Source organism: Calidris pugnax, unplaced genomic scaffold (genome assembly GCF_001431845.1).
Source record: "Calidris pugnax isolate Ruff unplaced genomic scaffold, ASM143184v1 scaffold95, whole genome shotgun sequence".
NCBI lineage: Eukaryota > Metazoa > Chordata > Aves > Charadriiformes > Scolopacidae > Calidris > Calidris pugnax.
Genome location: NW_015090885.1, coordinates 4,822,568 through 4,846,518, shown reverse-complemented (window position 1 = coordinate 4,846,518; position 23,951 = coordinate 4,822,568). Strand labels below are relative to the sequence as shown.

The following is a 23,951-nucleotide window of genomic DNA, read 5'->3' as shown; positions in this document are numbered from 1 at the left end:
GGAACCCATTGCACGCTGACTTCAGTGGAAATATTTCTGAAGGGTGCTATTTAATGCAATAAAAGAGTAAAAATCTGACCCATGATCTGTCTTCTCTTGCTGTGGAAAGAAATGCAATTGGTCTCTGAGTACCATCAATTCTGACTGAAATCAATGGAAGCTGAAGTAGCTCAGAGCTTTACAGTATTGGGCCCCGCAGAACAAATTTCAGACATGAGGTCCTTGAGTTCAGCATCGTGTAATTACTCTCTTAAGACTTCAAATTAACATGCTTACCTTATTTTCATACTGAGTGACAGTTTATTTTGCCACTTTAAATCTTCTTGTCAGTTAAGATTTTTGGGTCACCTACAATTTTATGTATTTCTCTGGTTTTGATAAACAACCAAACTATTCTCTCTGGAATCTATACTTGTGGGATTTTCCACTTTCAAAGCCATCAGGAAAGGGCATCTTTCATCTGTTGTATACTGATATTTAATCTGTTTCTCAGTACAAAATATTCCCAAACCAGAAAAATTAAAATAGGCTTTTAAAAAAGCCCACTGTCTAGCCACATTAATCTTCAGGGAAAATGGTAACATTACCTGCAATGTGAGTACCACGATAATTAAACAGAACTGAGTACAACAAGCATTAGAAATAAATTAACATGTTAAATAGATACATGCCACATGTACTGATCTATGCAATTGCTTCTCATAAAGGGAAACTCCTTCCCTGATAAATATCTCCTAAAAATGAAATAAAACATAAAAACCCCACCTACTTCATAAGGAAGCAAAGCCGTGTTTATTGGAAAGCTTTACAAGTCTTGTACGTAAAACCTAATTAGTATAACTTCTGGTTCCATTAATTATTTTTCTTAATTATGTCATTTACTTAAGACTATGCAATGGCAAGCTAACTGCAACTGGCAAATACAGTTATGGTTTTATGACAGTGCTTTCTGTTCTGCGAACACACCGTCTACCCATTTTACCACATAAAAGTTTAAATGAGCCACTGGTGAATTCAGAAGTTCATTGCTTTCTAGATTCTCTTCTGATTGAAGTATTTCCAACAAAATTTCTTATTTTAAAAGAAAGGCTACCTAGGAAACAGGGTAGTTAAGAAGAACTAGAATATATCAATGTATTAATACAAATGTGATAGATTTATCTTCTCTAATCAGATCAAGAATAATGAAAACTTGTGTGGAAATTAGTTTCCTGATCAGAGTCACAAACTCTGATGCCAAACATCAAAATGGCAGTTTGTCAGAAGCCTCAAAGGAAAACATATGTTCTCAAGAGAAACATAAATACAAGTGATAACATTGACTTCGTTTCTTTCTTAGCAGAGTAAGGGGAAATTCATCATGCAAATGACTGCAGTTGGTCTGCTTTGCTCACAGCATTACAACTACTTGCTCTCAAAGACTACAGTACCAGATAGCAAACAGGAATGAGCAGCTTGAAGAGCACTGCATTGCCCAAGCAATGAAATCTAAGTCTGCTCCAGACTCTAGAAATGCCTGGTTCATACCTGCTTAAATTCAAGGCTTTGCCTAGTAGAATCACTTCTTTAATGACATGAGTGTGCAACAGGAAAGTATGTGTAAAGTAACAGAACAGCTCTCCAGAAAATACATTTTGGAACTTGTGGACTGTATCCCATCCTTAAGCCCTATTTTGGACAGCCCAAATGCAGGCACAGATTAGCTTTCTGAGAAACCACCCAAGTCCCACATTCAAAAGACTTAAGTGTACACCTCCGCCTCACCCCAAGAGAATGAAGAATATGCACTATAGGAAAAAGAGAAGTAACGTACAGTGTAATGTACAGTATAATGTTATGTATTCATTCTCTCATAGTGTGTTGTAGGTGTAGGATGTAAGCAGGTTTGGTAGCTCCCAAAATCAGACAGACTACAAGTATAAACTGATGCTCAACAGCATAGGCTTCTGTTTAAGGCATATGAATGACTGTGTTTTAAAAAGGATGTGCTGTTTAATTTTCATGCCCGAAAAGGGAATTATAATTTGACCTGTTCCTCATTCTGTAGAACTTTTGGTCATTGTTTTTACTGCAGGGCACTTATGCTTTTGGTGAGGCACATGTTATGTTATCCAGAGCTCCATGATGGCAGCTGCTCAGAAACACACCATCAAAGGGATAACATAGATTCGTCTTCTTGAACTCTCTGTCAAGAATAACATAATCAAAGAATGGTTTGGGTTGGGACCTTAAAGATCATCAAGTTCCAACCCCCCTGCCATGGGCAGGGACACCTCCCACCAGACCAGGTTCTTCAAAGTCCCATGCAGCCTGGTCTTGAACACTTCCAGGGAAGAGGAGTCCACAACTTCTCTGGGCAACCTGTTCCAGTGTCTCATCACCCTCACAGTAAAGAATTTCTTCCTAATATCTAATCTAAATCTCCCCTCTTTCAGTCAAAACATTACATCTCATCCTATCACTACACTACCTGATGAAGAGTCCTTCCCATCTTTCCTGTAGGCCCCCTTTAGGTACTGGAAGGCTGCTATAAGGTCTCCTTTGAGCCTTCTCTTCTTGAGGCTGAACAACCCCAACTCTCTCAGTCTGTCTTCAGAGGAGATGTGCTCCAGCCCTCTGATCATCTTTGTGGACCTCCGCTGGACCCATTCCAACAGGGAACTTAACAGGATGGATTTGCAGACTTCTGCCCAAGAAACCTGTGTTGGAGTGAAACTTAACTCCGTTTTTTTGCCTTGTAATTTCTGAATCTAGTGGTACACAACATTTAGCTAAATACAAATTTTTGTTTATGACTCTCATGTCACTAAATACAGAGGATGATTATGACCAAGAGACCTTGTGTAGTGGAACTTGTTAATTCAAGCAGCCATACCCAAATCAATGCACCAGATTGCTATTTCAATACTACTAAGGTATTAATCCTTAGCCCCCTGTGAAGCTGAAAATGGCTATATTTTGCACATGGGGAACCCAAGAAGACAGGAAAGGCATGCTCAGAGATCTAGAAGCCAAGCAATAATTGTCACCGTTAATTTTGAAACCTCACTCCTAAAATGAATGTTTGTTGACAGACAGATATACAGTCAAAAATTCAATAACGTATTTAAGTTGATATTCATTTCATCACCTTGCTACCTCTGAAATGCAAATAATTCACAGGGAACTAATTGTTTCCATAAAAGCTGATGAAAATAAGAAAGGGGTTAGACTTCATGCCAAAGGGAGTAGTAACTGACTCCAGTCCCAACTGTTTTTCACTTATGTTCCCACAGGTTATAACAGGTAAGGCCTGAATTGGATTTTCAATGAAAGAGATGGGCTCCTAACCTCTCTCTAGGGGCACAGGGGCATTTGAGCTGAGAAACAAATGCTCAGCTAGGAACTCTCTTTTCAGTGAGAACCTGAAGTGATGTCACTGTTCAGTGGATGCAGAGAAAAGTGTGTGGAAAGTTTTAGAAAGTCCTTCTTCACGGCCACTACTGTCTGCTAGCTTGCCATCCAAATACATGAGCACTGGCAAGGTGAAGGCAGACAGCAGGCAATATGATGGCTGACTGCAAGCTAACAGTGGAGAAAGGAGGAGCATACAATGCTTGGTTTGGTCTGGAGGCTGCTCTTTAGCAGAGGCACAGATGTAATCTGTTTATGAATGGCGTTGTACAAGATCAGCCCAAAACACTGTCAGGCCCTTCCTGATCAAAAGTACTTGTTCGCCTCTCCTTCTTTCTTGAATTGACGCCACATTCTTCTTACTAAGGCAGAAGACATTCATCCATTTAAGTGCAGGGAGCCTGGACAATTTACTCTCACTGCCAATTTGGCCCTAAGCATTTTTACTCTCCATTTCCAAAGAAATGAGAAATGGTTCTGTTTGGTTTAGCAGGCTTACGTGAAAGATAGATTTGACCTATTGAAAATATTTGACTCGTTTGGTAAAAACACAAGTGATATTCTGAAATGACTGAGCACAATTCAGACAACAATAGCTGCAGTTGATAAAAATGTAAAGGCTTTTGTTTCAAGCTTGACAAAAGCTGACAGAAAAATTAAAGGACAAAGTGATAATGATGGATGGTCCTTGCTGTATTTTGACTGAGAATGAAAGAAATTTTAAGTGGTAAACTGAACTGAGTGATGACCTACCTGGGAAACAATCTCACTACTCTGTGCAAAATTTAATCAGTCTGTGGTATGTAGTACTAAATAATTTAGCAAGGTTTTAAATTCAAAGAAAGCCGCATTCAGACTTGTTCTGAGAAAACGGGATTGAAGAAAAGGATCATTCAGCTTGAATATCATGTACCAATAGCTCCTTAGCACTTAGACTGAATGATCATGAAGGCTTACGGACATGAGGTCAAGGGGTTCTTTTTACTAATTGATTCAGATTCATGAAACTCTGAAATGGCAATTATGTGCTTGACATTTTTGCTAGAAAATCAGATGTCATTAAAAAATACCCAAACCCTTTTAACAAAAGCTCCATGTAGATCTAGATCCCTAGTTAAAACCGTTGGAGACTTCCGGTGGATGAGTTCATAATGCAAGACATATAGGAGGGCTAAAAACGCTAGGCAGTTTAGAAAGAAGAGAAAATAAATTCCCATAGTCACGTGATTCTAAGACATTTGATGGGCCTGTAGATTATATTAAATGTTAGAAGATGTGGGACAGCACATTAAAGTTTGATTAAACATAGTTTGGTCGCACAGTCAGGACAGTGGGAAAAAAAAAATCAAGTCATAAGAGATACTAGGATTCTGATCTCATTGCTCTTTTTTCTTAAATTAGGAACTGGGAAGAATAATAGTTCTCTCTTCTTATAGAAAGTTTGATATTTTGGTTGAGATTTTTTTTTCCTATTTCAAAAGCAATAGGTTTCAGTAGAAAATGAAGGAGGATGAGATATTACAAAATTATAGCAAAAAAAGACGATGATTTCTTCTTCTGTTTTTAAACAGCCAAGCAAAAAATTGGTATCTATATATCTCTGGCTCAAATTTTATCCTTAGAGAGTTGAGAATATTCCTCAAAAGAACAAAGCCCATTTAAATATTGATACTTAGTATTGGCAGCACAGTGTCACCCCAAAGTTCATTCTTTAAAATGAGGACCTGGTATCACACCATGGCACACTTAACAACATATAGTCTGACCAGAATTGCTTATGACAAAATAAAAAATGTGATGAATATGAAAAAACAAGGTGTAGTAGGAAGTTATTTCTGATTATGCCATCTTATTTGACATTGAAATATGAAAAAAAGTTAACTGCCCTTAATTGTCTTGAAACAACTCCTCTATTGAATATTTCATTTATTTTGTGCACTAGAGCAACAGCAGGACTCACAAAGACTACAGGTGTGTGAAAGGCTAATTTTCCACCAGTATAGCCAGGTCGGGCTCAAGATAGGTGCGCAAGCTGACAGAAAACAAGTAGCTGTGGCTCTCAGGAAGGTGACAAGAAAGATGTAATGGCAAGGAAGTGCCTTAATGTGATAGGAAGGACATGGTAAGGAAGGACAAGTTCTTAGGACTGAGTGCAGTGACCATCTCTGTGAGTTTCCTCTCCTCCCATGTGGGGCTGCATGGGCTCAGGCCAGCTCTCACACACTGGGGGCCCTGGGTCAGGCAGGTTGGGAGAGATATTTAGATAAAACCCACCTCTGCCACCTTCTGTGAGCATGCTGAGTGGAGGTAGCCCCAACCTTCATCTGAAACCTCTCCCCTTGCACAGAACAGACTTTGGGATTTAGTGGGCACTGAGTCTATGCATGGTATAATGCTCATGAGTACTAAAATTCAAAGAGTAGCAGTAAACACACACACACAAAAGCATTCTTCATTTTTTTCCTGGCTAGAAAACTATGACCTTTTTCAACAGCACAGATGTTGCCACAAATGAGACTTTGTCACCTGGAGACTAGAGTAGTCTGTTGCACATATAGTTGGTGGAGTTGCACATAGGAACCACAGGAAATCTGAATCAAGCATTTCACAGGAAAGCAGCTAACATGAACATTTAAATATTGCACTAGTGGCTGATTACTTTCAAAGTGTAGGGTTTGACCTCTGAAGCCTTCAGTGCTTACTTTAGGGATTATTTTACTCCCCACACCACTCTACTGAATTTGTGATCAGCAAAAGCACTTTAACTGCAGCTCCCTTGAAACAGAAAGAGAAGTTTGCAATGAAGGCCCTGGGATGCAGGAACACGCTCCCATTTCACTGTCCATCAAGCTCATTGTTTATCACCAGTCTAGCCATTTAAAAAGCTCACCATTCTTGCTCTCAGTGAAGCAGAAGAATAAAAAGTGACATAATGTAGTATCTCTCAACACATTTACCTATTGTTGTTCAGTATTGGTGGGGCAGATTACATGACATTTGTCATGCAGAAAATTTGTACTGCAGAAAAATAGGTTGTAATGCATTATTTCTTAATTTCTAATTGTCCTAAAACCAGGTGATACACAGAGAACATAAAAGGATAAATTTGATAAGATAATAACTTGACCTGATAATTAGCTATTGAAGGTTATCTTAGTACAAGGAAACTAAATTCTCAAGTAGGCAAATTCTTTAATATTGGAGAATTTGTTTTCAAGTGCTCCAAGTTTTTTTTTATTAATGGTTATTAGTGCAAGATGTACCTCTAAGGGCAAATCAAAGCAAGCATTCAACAGAAGGATTAATATACCATGTTCTGGAGTTAATATGGATACAATATATACTTCAGATTACTCAAAAAATATACTGTAAGACCTATTTTTTTCCAAAGTTACCATAAATTTTGCTAGTAGTTAAAAAAAAGTCCTTTCCCATTTAATAGAAGTAATATTAATAAAGCCTATTATTTTAAGGGAGTAGTTCCATCTTGTATAAAAGTCCATCTTTCTAATTAAAGCAGTTACAAATACAGCACTGAGAAAATCACTGACGCTTATGTAACTTGCCTGGAAGAAATTAGGTAAAATTTGCAGAGCATGCAATAGGCTAAGAATTTTGTAATTCAACATTTTAAATAAAAAGGTAAAGTTTTAGAGCATTGTTTGAGATTACAGCCTCAAATGAAGTTGCTTTACTTATAAAAAGACATCTATGTGTGTCTTGATTTTGTTCACAACTCTTCATTAACAAATACATATGCAGTACAGAAAGGATCTCTGCCTTGACGTTTTGTAAGATCATTATTTAGACAGCACGGACCAAATGTTAGGGAAAAGGAGGTAGCATTATTCCCATTTCACAGCTGCGGAAATTAACACAGAAGCATTAAGTGGAATGTCTTATATTTTACAGACTTCTGAGCCTGACAGGGGAGTTCAGATCTCCCGAGTCCCATTTTAATCCTCTACTAAAAACCCCAAAGCAATCAAAAACACAAAAGAAAACAAAACCTCTTAAAACTCTATTTATAAAAAAGCAGTTGTCCTTATAACTGAAGTGCCGATTTCACTGCATTCAAGACAAAATGTTACCACAAAAGCCACCAAACATCTTGTATGTATAAAGCCAGCACATTTTGCCCCAAAAGTGCAGCATTCTATCATCATTAATATGGTGTTCTAGGCCCATTGCCACTGCTTAAAAATCACATTAAGGGTGTGATGTTAATTTTTATTCTTTTTAAATAAACAGACAAGCCATATTTCCTTGTTTCTCCAAGCCACAAAATAGGAGTATTCAAAATTAAATTAAGTACTGACAGCTGGCCCTTGAAAACCTATAAGGAAAAGCTAATGTACAATACAAATTCAGACACCAGAAGCCTTGAGCAAAGATGACAGCTTTCTCAGAATGACACTTGACTCTTTCTGTGCAAAAAAAATTCAAAAAGCTCAGCCAGAACTGCATTACGAAGAAGAAAGAGGCCAAGGAGAATTTTCTAAAATTTCCCCACTAAGGAGACAAGTATTGAAAGTAAATGGAGGTAAACAGATTGCTGATCTCTATTTTATTATGGCTGTTACTTTCATTTTTCTGAAAAATTCAGGACAAATCACTGAAATTGCTTAAACAATTCGAAACTCACTGCAATAATTTTAAGGTTAGCAAAAAAAGATAAAGGAGAATGTTATTTATTTTAAATTACTTTATTTCAGAATGAAATCAAAGAGGTCCAACACTAATATGAGACACTTTATCACAGTCGTATAGCTGTATCCCATTGAAAATCACCTAATGGCATTTTTGCAACCTAAAACATAGTTTATTGCACTCCTTTGCACTGTTTTTGACTAATACGCTTAATTCTAACATTCTTATCACCATACCACATTACCTGAGAAAACAAGTCCCTATCTTTCTGCCTGTCAATCTTTCGTGTTCTGTCTTTTTTTGCTCCAAAGAGTTCTATACATGTAGTTGAATTACCTTCATGACTCTTTGGCTTTGTATAAAACACTACTATGAATGGTGGGACACGCATATTATTCAGCTTCCCTTCACACTGGCAGACATTCGCTACCCTAACTATCAAGCCATTAAATAGGACAGTTCACCAATGGAATATGGCTGTATTTATTATAAAGAATGCTTGGTCATATCTGTTAATTTATTTTGAACAAAATGATATACAAAGCAGTGCAAAGAGATTTTAGTTCCTGCTTGTGAATGACAAAAACTATCCACATTTCTTCTTAATCAAGCAGCAAACCAGCACTTCAGCATGTTAGCCTCCTACAACTCCTCCCTGCCTCCTACTAATCAAGGATTAGGAAACCTACAGAAAATACAAAAAATAGAAATGACAGAGGGAAAAAAACAAACAGCAGTGCAATGACCCACAGCAATACCTCAAGAGTAAAACAGTTTACCTACTCCTGCAGTTTTACCCTGCCAAACTTTTTTCTGTCCTTCCTTCTCTACTTTGGTTTATTTCTTTCTTCACTTGTGATAAGGATTAATACATGTAGTTTCAGCTGAAAGATACCCTCCTCCAACATGGGGTTACCAGACAAAACCAATTTTTTTTTCTTCAAGGGTGTATCTGAAGAATAAACAAGATATGTGGGGACCAGAGAAGAAAAAGTCAAGAAAATGCATGCTAGAGTATAAAACAGATAAAGAAAAAAAAAAAAAAAAAAAAAAAAAAAAAAAAAAAAATATATCTTCTGTCTTCATGCCTTCTAACAAAGGAAAAGCAATCCTGACTGGAAATTGTTTGGACCACTCTTCTCACAAATAACACACCATCTTACACCATAACATGAACTCCATCAGCCATAGCAGATATCTGGAGACCTGTTCACAGGCACCTGCAGGCTAAGTTTCTTCAAAAGGGGTTACAGATTGCTTAGTGCCAGTGAGGGAACACCTTGTGAAAGAAGTCAGGATGTCAGGGGAGACCCCCATATGGCACTGGCCATTCCAATCAACTCTGTCAACTTTGGTAGATCCATACTTATACGTTCTAGCAATGGTTTTGTGGTGTTGTTTATCTTTGGCCCTGCAACTTGAAAATGGTTTTGAGATATATCCTTATTGTCCTCCTGGCTAGTTTTTTCTGTCTCTTCCCCTCTCCATGGGAGTCACAGAGAAGGATTGATGCAAAGAGCTTTCTTGAAAGCTGTCAAAATAGTTCTGTATCTTTGAGACAAAGTCAAAGCAATTCGCAGCAGGAGGGCATAGCAAGACAGAGGAAGATCCAGTGCAGAAAGGCTATGATGTGATTTATCAATAAGAAATGTGGCTTTAATTAAAAAACAAAGATAATTGTATTATATTGGGTCAGGAATTCAAGCAGTAAGAGCTAGAAAAAGTAGTTTGTGATTGAAGATTAGAGGTTTCCCTTTTGGAGGAGGGGCTACATATGCTTCGGGTCCCACCACAATTTTAGACTGAATCTATGCTGTGAAGAAAGATCTTATGAAGATTTTTTAGATTTTCTTCCAGGAAATTTCAAATTTTTGTCAGTTTGATCTTTTTTTTAGCTGGAATACTGAAAACAAAGGTGGAAGAAAACCTTATTTGCTATAAGTAAAATACTGATAGAATAGTGTAACAAATATTTTATTGAATATTTTTTCCTTTATACGGTATAGAAATGTAGGCTAAAATAAGCTCCAGAAAAAGTGCACAAGTCATTAATTATTAAAATTACAAATAGCAAAAATAGAATAATCAGAAGTAATAATTATTAACATCAAATTGTGTATGTTAGAAATATTAACAGTTTGGGATCATCAAATCCCTAACTGTCTACTTCTCTGAGTCTCTATGCTCATCTTTACATATTAGAGACCTTAGATACAGAATCTCTCAAAGCTCCCTAAGAAAAATGCATAATTTTTACAGAAGCTTTCCTTATCCTCCTCAGACTCAGGGTGCTGTCTGCAATATCCCCAAAGTATTTAGATCTATCTCCATTTGCTCAGAACCAATGATTTGTGATACCTTCGCAAGGTTTGCAATCTCAATTGGAACAAAACATGGTACTGATATCTTACCAGGCTAGCAACACCTGTTGACATTTTAAGCAATATCACTGCATAGTATCTCATTTTCCTTTCTCGACTTGAGTGAAAATCTGAGCAACCTATTCTCCAAAGAAAGGTAAGTTATAGAAGCACCATATGAGAAAGATAGAGACAGGACACCCTTATCTGCATTCCACGTAGCACTTAATGGTGCAGGAAAGATTTCAATTTAGAAAATTACTAAGTCACTTTAATAATTTCTTTATGGTTTGGGTTTTGTGAATAATAAATGATCTAGATGGAAACAGAAGATCATTAGCAACTGTTACACTATAACTTTGTCATCAGTCTCAAGTGAAATTATTCTGTTAACAGTTATATTTTTTTCATGAAGATTGCATATGATGTTAGACACAGTAATTTTACAGTTTGACCCCTTAACTAAAAAGGTTTAATTGAAATAAAGTTCAAGAATGTTAGAGGCATAAGCAATAACAAAGCTTGCAGTCCAGAAAAACTAGAGAGCAAGCTGTGCTACTACAGCAAATCAGTGATAACAAAATCAACAGCAAAATTTTAGAAATATACACCACTTAAGATCAATTAAAGCAGTACTTTTCAAAAGAGGAACAGCAATATATCTAGTATGTCTGATTCAATAATTATTTTATTGTAGATTCCCTACCCATATACAAACATATAAAATATTAACTTTATGCAATTATTGTATATGGAGAAAATAATCATTATAATAGAATAATAACACACAATGATTTCCTTTCCAGAAATCACACAAGGAATACAAATGAAGAACTATCACATCAGCCAATTATATATTCACATAGAAAATTAAATATTTTCAAGTGTGGTTCGTTATTAAAGACATTATCCAAATTTACTGTTTTTTTAGAATAAGTAAAACTTCTATTCAAATAGAAGTGGAGTCTAGAATAGACTAGATTTCCATTCCAATAGAATGGAAATCTATTCAAATAGGAGTGGACCTGGAGAGAGCTTTTGCTGCATCATCCACCAGGAGCGGGGGAAAAAGTAAAACCAGGACAAATACAGATTTAATTCAACTGAAGTACTCTGAATTCAGTAATTTCAAACAGTATTCCAGTATGGAAAAAAAATAGTTAAAATCTTCCATATGTTATATAACAAAATCACTAATTTTAAGCATTTTCTTTCGTGAAAAGCAGTACTTTAATATAAAAATGCAGAAGTGTCAAACAGATTCCCCAAAAGTGTTACTGTGGTTTGGAATGTTATTTTTTTGACCTTTCCAAAATAATTCTGAACTTATCTGGAGGAAAAAAGAGTGTACCTTGTTTTTCTAAAGTCACTATAAATGAAGAAATATCAGTTCACACAACTCAACTATAGACCCCACTATTCAAGTATTTATCTGCTGATAAATAGCAACAAAATAAAAACAATTTCAAAGTAGCTGCCTTGTGAGTGTTCACAGATAATAGCTGGACAATTCAGCCATAAAATTAAGCCAACAATTCCACCATAAATTTCATGACAGACTTCTTATACCTGAAAACATCAACTAAACATAGTCCAAAATAAAAGCTATATTACACAATGATTTCTTAATTCATCCGATTGTGCAGCATTCATCTGCATTGTGTTTTAAGGTCTGGGCCACCTTTTTTAGTGTAACTGAGATTTAATACCTTAATGTCACTTTAGAACATTGATGTATGTGCAACATCAAAATATTTCAACACAATTTGAAGGGCTATGCTTTGCAGAATAACAGGTGAATGAAATAGGGTTATAATGAGTTACTTTCTTAGGCCTGCCACAGTGAAACCTCACTCCTTCACACCTCAGCTTTTGCAAGAAAACCATCCAGTTGGTGTGGATTAGCAAAGATATGAAGATGAAAAAAAGAGATCTCTTCCTGAATAACTTACTAGACTTCTACTAGACTACTACTAGTGTTTGATTAATAATAACTACTACTTCTACTAGACTAGACTACTAGTGTTTGATTTGTGGGGGGAAGGTAGGGATGGGGTAGGAAGTATGTGTGTGTATGCAGGAATGCATAGTAGGGAAGGGGAAGAGAGAAAAAGGGGAAAAAAGAGATGGCTGGTGGAAAGGAAGGCTTTTGAGAAGGAGAAAGTCTTCATGACCATTCATTTATTTATTTATGTTTCAGGTGAAAGCTCAGGCTTCTCTGTCTGTGAGTCGATTTCTGTACTTTTTAATGTTACTTTTGCTTTTTATGAGATGGGGATATGAAATATTTTTCACCCCTTTTTTAAGGGCCCACAACTGAGACACCCTCTCTCTTTTAATTCAAATACAGATATAAAAAAAGATAATCTCAAATCTAAAAAGCGTAAGTATTTACATGCAGAGATTTTCAAACGAAGTCCTAAGGAGTCTTCTGAGCCTCATATTCTTGATAGGACTTGATTGCTATAAGGGCAAGGTTGTTTCTTTACTAAAAAACAACCTCTATTGTATCTGTATATGTTATTATTGTTCCATTACATCATGGGTCTGCTCAATTCTCTTTTCCCAAAGCCTACGCTTTGTTCAGACAAAGGGTAGGATTCTCCCATAAAGTCTTTTCTCTGAGATGTGTTTATAAATGAGACGTTTCAACTCAGGAGCTATAAAGGAGGAAACTTTAGAAATTGTCCAGCTACCTCAATTCCTAGGGTCTTAACACCAAAACAGAGAGCAACTAGATTACTGATGAGTGGGCTGCTCCACATGGATGGTGCTTCCTTTCCTTCCCTATCCCCCCCTGCCCCTTCAGTGAATATTTTTGATATGTCTTTGAGATATGTTTATGAGGGTTTGGTGTCCAAAAACATCACACAAGGTTTATCAGCAGCCTATAGTGAAAATATTTGCAAACCAGGAGATCCATTGCCTATCCAATAATCTCAGTTTTCAAAGGAAACAAAAAAAATAAATCTCATCTCCTCAGTTTTATATCAAATTACTGTTCTACTCAGTTTTTAATTTCATAGAGAGATGTGCACAAGTGAGTTACATAAATAAAGGAAGGAGAGGGTCCCCTATGAGAACATCTCAACAGAAATTAAACTTAATAAAAATGTGACAATAGGCAAACAAACAGCAAAGATAAAGGAATCTAGAACAGATACAGGTAATGGAGTTTGTTTTATTTCAGATGTGGTCTGGATTCCACAGAGATTCTGCTAATTTAAAAAGAAACTTTTATAGAAGTGCAAGGTTCTGGAATTATGGGTGGCCACAGAATGTGAACTTCTATACACGTATTTGGAGACAGGACTTCATAAACTGTCTTGTGCAAATTTAGAATAGTCCTGTTTCAGATAGAGAACAGTCATTCATAGATATTTACTGCTACACCAAAAATGAAGAAAAAGGTGAAAATGAGAGCATGAAAGGAAAGAGGATAAACGGGACAGGAATCCAGGAAATACAGAGTCTAAGATCATAATTAGTGAGAAATTGAGAGCGAGGTGGGAACACTTGAGAAGCTATTGAAGGGATGCAGCATGAAAATGCAGTGATCAGACTAGAAAATGACAAAATGAAGGTAAAAATGAGATCATAGAACTAACAATAGCTGTGGGACTTAGAAGAGGATACAAGCCACTGGCTTAAGTGGGAGAATTTATAACAGGAAATGTACTGGGATTTGAAAGAAACAACAGCAGTGATGATAAGAGGAATGAGACAATGCCATCAGAATACAAACATGAACACCCATCACAGCGAGATTTTCCATACTTACAGCACTAACAGCAAAAGAAGCCAAATAGATTGGAAGGTTGGGAAGTTAAGAAATCAAGCAGTAGGCTTAAACAAACAAAAGAGAATACTTTTCCCTCAAAGCACACAATTAAATTCAGAAATTTAGTGTCACAGGTAGTTGTGAAAGCTAAGATGATAAATGTTTTGAGGTGGGACTGAACAGGAAGGTGGAAAACAAATACATTATAAGCCAAAGGAAAGATGCAGTGGGACCTTTGGTCTCATACATTGTAGGAGATCTTCTCTTTGAAGGTACTTTTCAAACTATTAATGGGGATGTTACTTGGTCTTTCAGTTGCCTTTGTTTGCAAAAAATAACTTGTCCAAGAAAAAACTACAAAAAAATTGAGAGCCTGATGCAAAGGGAATATATTCTACCACTTTTTATTCTCCAGAGATACTGAGTTACCAGCTCAATTGCTTTCTACTGTATGTATAATTGTGGCAGTAAGAACTGCATTGACCATCCACAGCTGCTGATTCATGTTAATTTCCATACTGCTTTGATAGATAGTTGATATATGACACATTATAGCTCTGAATATTTTAATTAATTGAATGTGTGTCTTTATACTGGCAAATCAGGATATTTCACCAAGGTACTTTATTTCCAATAGGTTTGCAAATTATCAAATGGTGCTGTTTCCATTAAGTTTTGCCAATGAAGTGGACTTCTGTCACTCACTCAATATGATGTTGAACTAAGTATTCAGCAGTGGTTATGAACTACCAGAGGTTATGAACTACTGCTACATACATAAGAGCTGTGTCTTCAGTTTGATGATGATGGACCACCTCTTTTCTCATCTCCAGATAAATCAATGCAGTTATTACCTAAGCTTTGCAAGTAGAATCTATGTTTTTGGGTTGAGCATCATGAGTTTGACAGTTAGCTCTGTTTACTGATGATTAATGACTTGTATTTGGACAAAGGTAAACAAAAATTCTTAATAAATTGGAAGAGAGGGAAAATTGCCTGGGGCCCATTACCAAAGAAAGGGTGTAATATATCTAGCCAGAATGTGCACTTCTAAAGAACTAAGCTTGCCAATTAGAATACAGAAATGACAACACCTACAGGCATTAAAGTTTGTGCCTTTGTTACCGCATGAGACAAATGTTTGAGCAAACTACATGTCTTGCCTTTGTACTGCTGCCTATAAACTCTGACTTTGTGCCCACCTTCCTGCTTCATGAAGTGTTTTCTTGACATTTATTATTAATAATAAAAGTTAAGAAAAATGAGAGTAGCAGTCGTATTGATTCAGCAAAGCAGCAGGAGCATATTTAATAGCCCATGCCTTTTACCTGATTCAAATATATTCAATTTCTCTGAAGTCTGATTTCTTTAATTACACTACAAATCTAAAAAGACTTTTTATGTTATCAGATACTAATTATATTAGACAGATTGCCATTCATCTGCTAATAGCAATATTTATTTCCACTGCCATCACTTAATATCAAAACAGTATTACCACATCAACATTGACAGTAGGAAAAATACTACTTTTCTGGATAATTTTGTGTCTAGGTTGGTCCAGTTTAAAGGTATGGGTTACTCTTTGCTTTGTTCGTATAAATTAATATGTATAAATACTTTGCTTACCCTTAATCCCTAATTATGATAAACTATACCTTCCATTTATAAGCAAGATTTTCTCTGTGCTAAAGCTGTCTAAATCTCTTCTGAGTTAGGAAGATAACTTCTGAAACTGAGAGAATTAGTAGACCGAGACTCACTGAGAGGGGGATTTCAGAGGAGGGAAAAAAGGAATAGAAGCCAGATGTAACTTTGCAACCTTAATGAACAGAAAGACAAAAAAATTGTTGAAGTAGAAGTGAAAAAACATAAAGGAAATCACAGTACGGACAAGAAAAGAAAAGTTCTGAATTAAGTTACACTCTCCTGCTTCTGCAGAGGATACCTTCCCTTGATGTCCCCTGCCTTCACATACAAGCTCACCTGGAAAAACTGAATCAGCAATAACATCTCTCCAAACTTGGACATGTGATTATCATTCTTTCTCTCCATCACTGCAACTCCTCTGGTCTTGAGAGTTTCCTTTAAAAACTATTAGTTTCTTAACAACTGTGGAGCTGGACTTCAAGAAGCTCCGTTAATGTAGTAGTTACTAGCACTCAGGGCACTTATGCCTTACTCCATACAGATCTCATAGGTCATTTTTCACAGACCTTACTACCTTGACCTGCAATTTAAAAGAATCTCTTGTGAAGAGATTCTCTCCTCATGCAGATTCCTCCTCTCTCCTCTCCCACATCTTTGTGAACATACTTCCCTCTATGCTAAATCTGGCATGTACTTGTATTAGAAACCTAACATTCAAGTAAGATGACATACTTACACAATAAATCAGCTCTAATGAAGGAATAGGACAAAAAATTACATCAAAAACATTAGGCATAGGGGAAGGGATAAGAAATCAAAGGATGTATTTAGGAAGATACAGGAAAAAATATATCTTCTAGTAAATGGAAGAATGGATCTCATAAAATGATAAAAAGTAGGTTTGCTAGCCCCTAAAGAGAGAGAATATTGTATAATTTCGGGAGGATTATGTTTCACTAGAGACATTTATGAATGCAATGAGCTAAGGAAGGGATAAAACACTGCCTAAACTGATCTGTACAACTGATTGTGCTAGCCTTGATAAAATAATTGTGTCGGTTTCTTCTGAACTTAAAATAAACTCTGAAATGCAGTAAGTTGTTAAGCACTAAACATCATCACATACTCTGTCACACTACTCTCATTGTTTCAGAAACCTCAGAAGCACCTGACATTTACCTTCTCTAGTTTTAACACTGGAATTGCAGAAATGCAATTAGGAAAACTCTGGTACTCATAACAGAAAAGGTCAGCAATGTGCAAGCTAAACCTGATAACATGCCTAATGTGCTGCCAAACATAACAGAATGCCTTCCTGATAATGAATGGTTTTACACACTGCCATGAAGTTGTCGCAAGTTAATCAGATCAACAGGGGGCATGCCACTATGCAAAAACACATAAGATATTGTAAAATATTCTTTGATAGAGGTATATTGCAAAGTCACCACTGATGGAAAAATCTACCGTTATAAAAGACCATGTTTTCAGAAATAGCCACATAAATACATTGGGAAGAAAGCACAAACAACGCAAGTTTCAACATCTGGTAAGCACAGAAGCCATTACCTCATCAAAGGCACTGCGCTTTGTGTCTGCAGCCAACAACCAATACAACACTACCTCTAGGATGTAAAAAACATTTTTCCTTTTTTTTTTTTTTTCTCTTTATAATAATGAATGTAAGTAGAGGTTAGAGGGTTTAGTTTTTCTGTTTGTCTTTAACACAGAAATACTCACGCAGCAGTACAGGCTCTGTGATCCTCATGTAAAGACCTCCTCCTTACTTGTGCCACTAATCCTACATAAACTAATAGTGAACTTGAAGAAAAATGAAAAGTAATCTAAAGGTTTCTTTTGAGAAATTATATTTTATCAACAGCGTCAAAAAATATCTCATTACTGAAACCTGAAAGTAGCACTTATTAAGAGTTTGCTGCCACATACCTAAAGGCAGGTTAAACCTTCAGTGAAAAATGTTTTTGAGAGCTTGCAAACACCAAAGAAACACATATTTGTTATAGCCGAAATAATCATAAGCAAATAAAATCTGTATAATTCCCATGTCTATTTATGAACTATAATATGTATTAGGTTTTTTCATTTTATTTTGTTTTTTATTATAATAAGTTGCATTTTTTCTAAAAATCTAGAGAAAAAAAAAGTACTGTCATGAACTACAGTGGAGCTTTCATCTCTATATTCACTTAGGTTAAATTACAAAACTCATAATTTTCCAGGAATTATCACACACATATCAGCGATAAGAGAATATTATGTTTCAAGACTGCTAGATCCATATTGCAAAGCTTTATTGAAGGCAAATGTTAACTTTGTAGTATAGTTTCTCCTATATCCAAGTTATGTCAATGATTTATGTAAAAGCTTACTATACTTTCCATGTGACACATATTGTTTTTTAAGGAAAACAAATAAATTATAATTTCATTTGAAAATTCATGTTTTTCAGGGTTTATTAGAAGAAATAACACGAATTTAAGACATGACACATTTTTGTGGACTGACTGTTGACAATAGGCCAAACAATGATCAGCTAACTTGGTTAAACTGAAGTTTCTCAGTAGCAGGCTATAACTTGTGTGAAGAGAAGTATCTGATATCCTCAAACACCTGTCTATCTGGCATTTCCATATTTCCTTTCATATATCCTTTTGTAACTAGCTTTATCTGAACAGCCTGTGCCTGAGGCAAGTATTTATAAAACAGTACCGACACACTGCAAAACATTTTTGCAGGTGCTTACTTTGCAAAAAGTTCACAACATAAGTGAATATATTTTGTTTAACCTGTATGAAGAGAGGCATGCCAATAAAAGGAAGTAAACATTCTCCCCACAACTAGATGACAGCATCAATAAAAGTGCAATTATACTTCCAGCTTTTTATTTTTATTCTTTCTGTAATGATCATAAACAACTGATTGTGTTTTCTTGAAATGCTATATATACATAACATGCAACAAAAAACTAATGAGAACGCACTTACCATGTACTATCAGGACATATTCTGTGCTGTTTCGGCCAATAGGATTTTTTGCTTCACATCGGTATGTGCCATTGTCTGTTTTGTTTAGGAAACTGATGCTTAGGACTCTGCCGTTGACAACCATTCTCTCTGGATCCGGTAGTTCTCCACCATCCTTTGTCCACAGTACTGGTTCTGGCCTGTTGGATAAAGCAATGCATTTAGTCAGATACACGAAGCATATGTATGCAACATATACATCAAAACAGGAACATCAGAAACCTATGAATAGCAACCTCCCATCAAAGAATATTAAATGATTACTTGAGTTACTGGATATAATGAACTGTCACTATTTCAATTTCACCATCCTGGATAGGAACTACTAAAGAAAGTGAAAGAATAAGCAGAGAGAAAAACAAAATGAAAGAGACTGGACCTGGAGCTGGCCAAGATCTTTCGTAAACTAAAAAGAGGTGCTTGTGAGGTTTCAGGGCTTACAGTTCAGCAAGATGCTTCGCAAGTCAAGTGAAAATCGCTTGCCGTTTGTGTGATAAGCACTATGGTCCTCTGTGGCTGATAGGTGTCAGAAATCACGCAAGCAGGCTGAGGTAGATGTAAGTGGTTTGTAAATGGATTCTAAAATTATTTAGGCTATTCACATTCACAAGTGTACTTGGATGCACTGAGTGTTTCTTCCTGAACCAGGTATATCGGTCTCAAAGTAGTACATCTTACACACAATCTAAATTTGTTTCTGTTGCTGCATTGTGTCATGGCCTTTTCTACCCTTTCTGCATCCTTCCCTCAAATAATTGCTTGTTGCAGATGTTATCACAGGCAATATAAGATTTGATGTAAAATCCTTCTTTTGTGAAACCTTTCCTCTTCTGCCTCATGAATTCACATCCAACAGGCCAAAAGGCAAAGCACTGACAGCAAAAGCTCCCCAGGCAGGTTGAGGATGCTACAGAGAAGGGAACTGACGGTCTTTCAGATTCCCATCTGCCTTTGCACTGGCAAGTGACACCTCACTCTTTCCTAAAGACTCTCAAGAAGCTCCACAGTTTATGAAATTTGCCTAACAGACAGTAGGATGTATTTATTGCTGGTGTGCAGTCTTTACTTCCATGTAACAATATCTACTTTCAAATTCACGTGAGGGAAATCACCAAAAAGACAGGTCTATGACTGGGAATGAAAAGCTGTCTCAGTCAATCCTGACTGTCTCACAGATGGAGCATCTCGGGTCCTTAGATACTAGTCACTAAAGAAAAATATATATAGCTTGGGGATTCACTGCTACATTACTTCTATCTGGCATAACCCAATTATCACTCCCTTTCTTTTGGGTACACTACTTAAGTATTTTCAGTCAGAAGCATTTCTAGGTTTGCACATTTATTTGGTAGGAGAATGTTACACTATATTTTCCCAAAGTATGCAGTTGCATGACTAAGTAATAAAATATAAAACACTGATATAAAATCAGCAGATGCCAAATTACTCTGACTCAAGAATACTTAATTTCATTAATTTAAGCACATGTTTAAAGCCTATTAAATATAATAAGTGTTAAGAGTAAGAATTAAACCTAAGAAGAGACATTTTGCCAAAATGAGGCCTCATACACAGAAGAATAGTCCTAATGACTGCAGCAACATGATTTTCTTTTAAGGTAGGCAAGACACATAAACAAAGTTAATTTTTCTGAAATGCACTTCCTTCTATATATTTATATTACTATTAAAAGTAAAAATACTATAGCTTATGTTTCTCTTGAAAGATAACAGATTTATACATATTTTAGTAATATTTGGATGACACTTAGCTAAATCATTGTTGAACTTGTTACCTACACTGGTTACTGTCTGAAGCTATAATTTTTTTTAGAAAATCATATACTTAGGGCAGATAACAAGATTCATATAATCTTAAACTGAGGATTAAGAACTGTCAGTGTAATGAGCCTCACATACCTTTACTGTAAATATGTCTTAATACTCTTCCTAAGTGAAATTTCAGCAACTAGTATCTAAATACACATGACACACAACAATCACACTTCCTTTCTGCTTAATTTGAGCAGGGAATCTAGGTGTCCATGCTGTTGCAGAAACATTGCCCTATGGAGTTCACAACATTAAGGTGTGATTTGCTTTGGTATGTTAAGGTGGATTTGTTCCATTTTCTAGCAAACCCATCATTGTTCCCCATTTACCATCTTACTGTCAATCTGTAATCCCAGGAGTGGAAACTCTGCAACACTTCTGCTACAACGTGCACCATTACCTTCATAAATGGCTTGTTAAAGCAACTTCTACGCAGTGGTAATTTATCGAACTTACTTTTTAAATTGAAATTAGATGGCATATCCTAGGGGAAAACCCATAGGATAACAAATAACTCTGAAATGGAGCTTTAGATATAAATTATTCAGGGAGCTTTGTCACACTGTAATATACCAGCTCTAGTCTTATACAGAGTGGTTAGCTGTGTTTGCAAAATGAGGTTGGCAAAAAAATCACGGCTCGGAAAGGAAAATCTACATCTGGGTGTCAAGGAAGCTGCTAATTAAGAATTAATATTAAGCCACCCTGTGCTGGCTCAGTAGCAGCAGCAGAGCAATTCCTGAAGAGCCAGCCCATGGTCAACATATCCTGGCGGTGAGGCATAGCTCGCTCTCCGTCTCACCACTCTCGAGGAGGATGGAGCCTAAAGCAGCAATTCTGTCACAGCCATGAATTTAATGCATGCCTGCATTGCTGGGAAGATTTGAGACACTCTGGTCTAAACAATTCATTAGTTAAGCAGAAGTGAGCTAAGAACATGAGATACTCATGCACGCAGGCCAGCATGCTGCTGTGGTCAGTGACAAGGGAAATGGCTGTTTAAGGAAAGCATATGAGCGTGGCCATTTTAGGTGCTTCATCCCCTCTGTGCTCTGCCAGCATCCACAATCATTCTATGAGGGATGTTGAAAGGCACATCTTTTGTTCTCTTTTGTATCTACTTAGTCTTTTGACCTGCTGCCTATGACTGTTTCTACTATCTTCTTGAATCTGCTTATACTGTCTCAACCCAGCCTCTTGTAGCAATGAATTCTGGAAGTTTCCTACCTGCTGTGCAAAAATGTATTTACTTTTATCTGTCTTACACTGATCTCCTAGCAGCAGGAATGAATATTGCAAGATACGGTAAGTAACGCTTCTGTGCATTATAACCTTGTTGAAAGTTATGACAGCCTTGTATTTAGTAGGCCTGCCTCTCTCTCTCTTTCTCTGTTTGTTCCAATTTGATACCTGCTGCGATTACTGTCAGGGAAATAAAAATTGACAAGAAAAGACAGTAAAGGAACCATAAATTCAGAGCATATTGGCTACTCCTTGATAATTACTTTAGTACCTGCATTGTCCAAAGCACAAATGCAGCTGAAACTCTGATGGGAAACCCTTCCTTCTGTGACAAAAGGCACAGAGAACTGTGAATTCCCCATGGTTTATCCTATTGAAACATCTTCATGGGTGCAGGTCCAGACAGAGCTTCTTTCTCTTACCCAAGATTTTGAAAGGGTTCTGGCTTAACTGGGGCCTATTTAGGTTTGACATTCTAAAATATGTACTCTCCTAATATTGCACATTTTTCTCCATTGTCTACATCTCCAATATTGAAGAATTACATCTTTTCTTCACATACTGAAGACTTGTCATAATGCTATCTTTTTTCTTCACATGCTAAAAAGTTACTGTAATGTTATCCACTACTGTGTGGACTGGAACAAACAGGGTATCCCCGTGCCTTACATTTGTGCTTACTTCAAGTCGAATCACACTTACCAGTTTAATCCCTATTTTTCTCAGACAAACCTGAAAACATCTTTCTCGGAGCACAACAGCTATAAAGTCAGAATGAGCACTGTGGCCACTAATGCAATTGCATGCTACTATCTTCACACATTTCATGACACAAACAAGCTCACTGACCTGCTTTGTCCTAACAGGAGCATGCAGCCCGCCAGTACCAATGCAGTCCCCAAAAGAACAAGCCTGTCCTCCCTTCTTTTGCCATATTGGATCCCATGTGGATCCAGTTAAGTGGAAACGAGCTGTGCTACCACTGAGACCCTTCAATGGGTTGAGGGAGGTAGCAGCGATGAAGCACCAAAATGTTTTCTTTCCCAAAACACAGCTCTGCTTCTGGCTTGCCTATTCTAATTTGCTCCCACTGTGACTCCTTTTAAAACAACAAACAATAAATTAAACATGCTGTACTGAAGAAATGCTTTCAAATATGACAGTCCATCCTATTTCTTTGGCTGACATGTGTCATTTTATTGATATAGTTTTGCATGCAGCTGCCTAAAATGCCACTATCAGGATGGCATTAAACTGAAAGACAGAGGTACTAATCACAACCATATAAAAAATCCTTAATTATGACCAGTGACTTCTCTGCCGGCCCCCCAAAAGAAATTTGAACTCTAGACTCTCTCTGAAGAAGTGCTAAATGGCCTTAGATTTTGGTATAATGTATGCTTTATTCTAGTAGAAGTGCCCAGAAGCTTTCAGTACCCGACTTGCAAAAGAGAACTGTTTTTTGATATAAGTAAATGATATCATTAACTGTCTTCATGTTAGCCTCAAAATTTGACATAAAAAGTAACAGAATTTGGTATTACTTGCTAAACTCAAATGGGACTGCAATGAGGATATCAAAAAATCATATCATGTTCTAGGATGATATTATGGAACAGAGGTTTTCTTGCAATTAACTTAACAAACAATCTGCAAATAAAATGAAATTATTTTCCAATCCTGAGGCTAAGAAACGTTTTATTCCAAATTAAGCCATTGAGAAAGCTAAGGGTGAACTGGAATATGCTGGGAAGGCCATGTTTTGAAAACCACAGTCAGGTTTGATTAAAAAAGAACGCTTAGGCACAGACATACATTTTCAACAAATGTTTATGTCAATAGCTAATAATTAAGTCCACATTAATATTTTTAATAATCATAGAATCATAGAATTGTCTAGGTTGGAAGGGACCTTAAAGATCATCTAGTCCAACCATCAACCTAACTCTGACAAAAAAAATAAATAAGAAATAAGCAAAAAACCAAACCAAACAAAGAC

At 36.5% G+C, this 23,951-nt stretch overlaps 1 protein-coding gene across 1 annotated transcript in view; it reads right to left on the bottom strand.

Annotated features, from left to right (window-relative positions):
* Positions 1-23,951, bottom strand: part of CADM2 (cell adhesion molecule 2) — a 416,144-nt gene that overhangs the window by 53,251 nt on the left and 338,942 nt on the right. Inside the window, exon 8 of the mRNA XM_014947137.1 lies at positions 18,840-19,018. Coding sequence (XP_014802623.1) covers positions 18,840-19,018 — 179 coding nt within the window. The remainder of the gene's footprint in view (positions 1-18,839; positions 19,019-23,951) is intronic.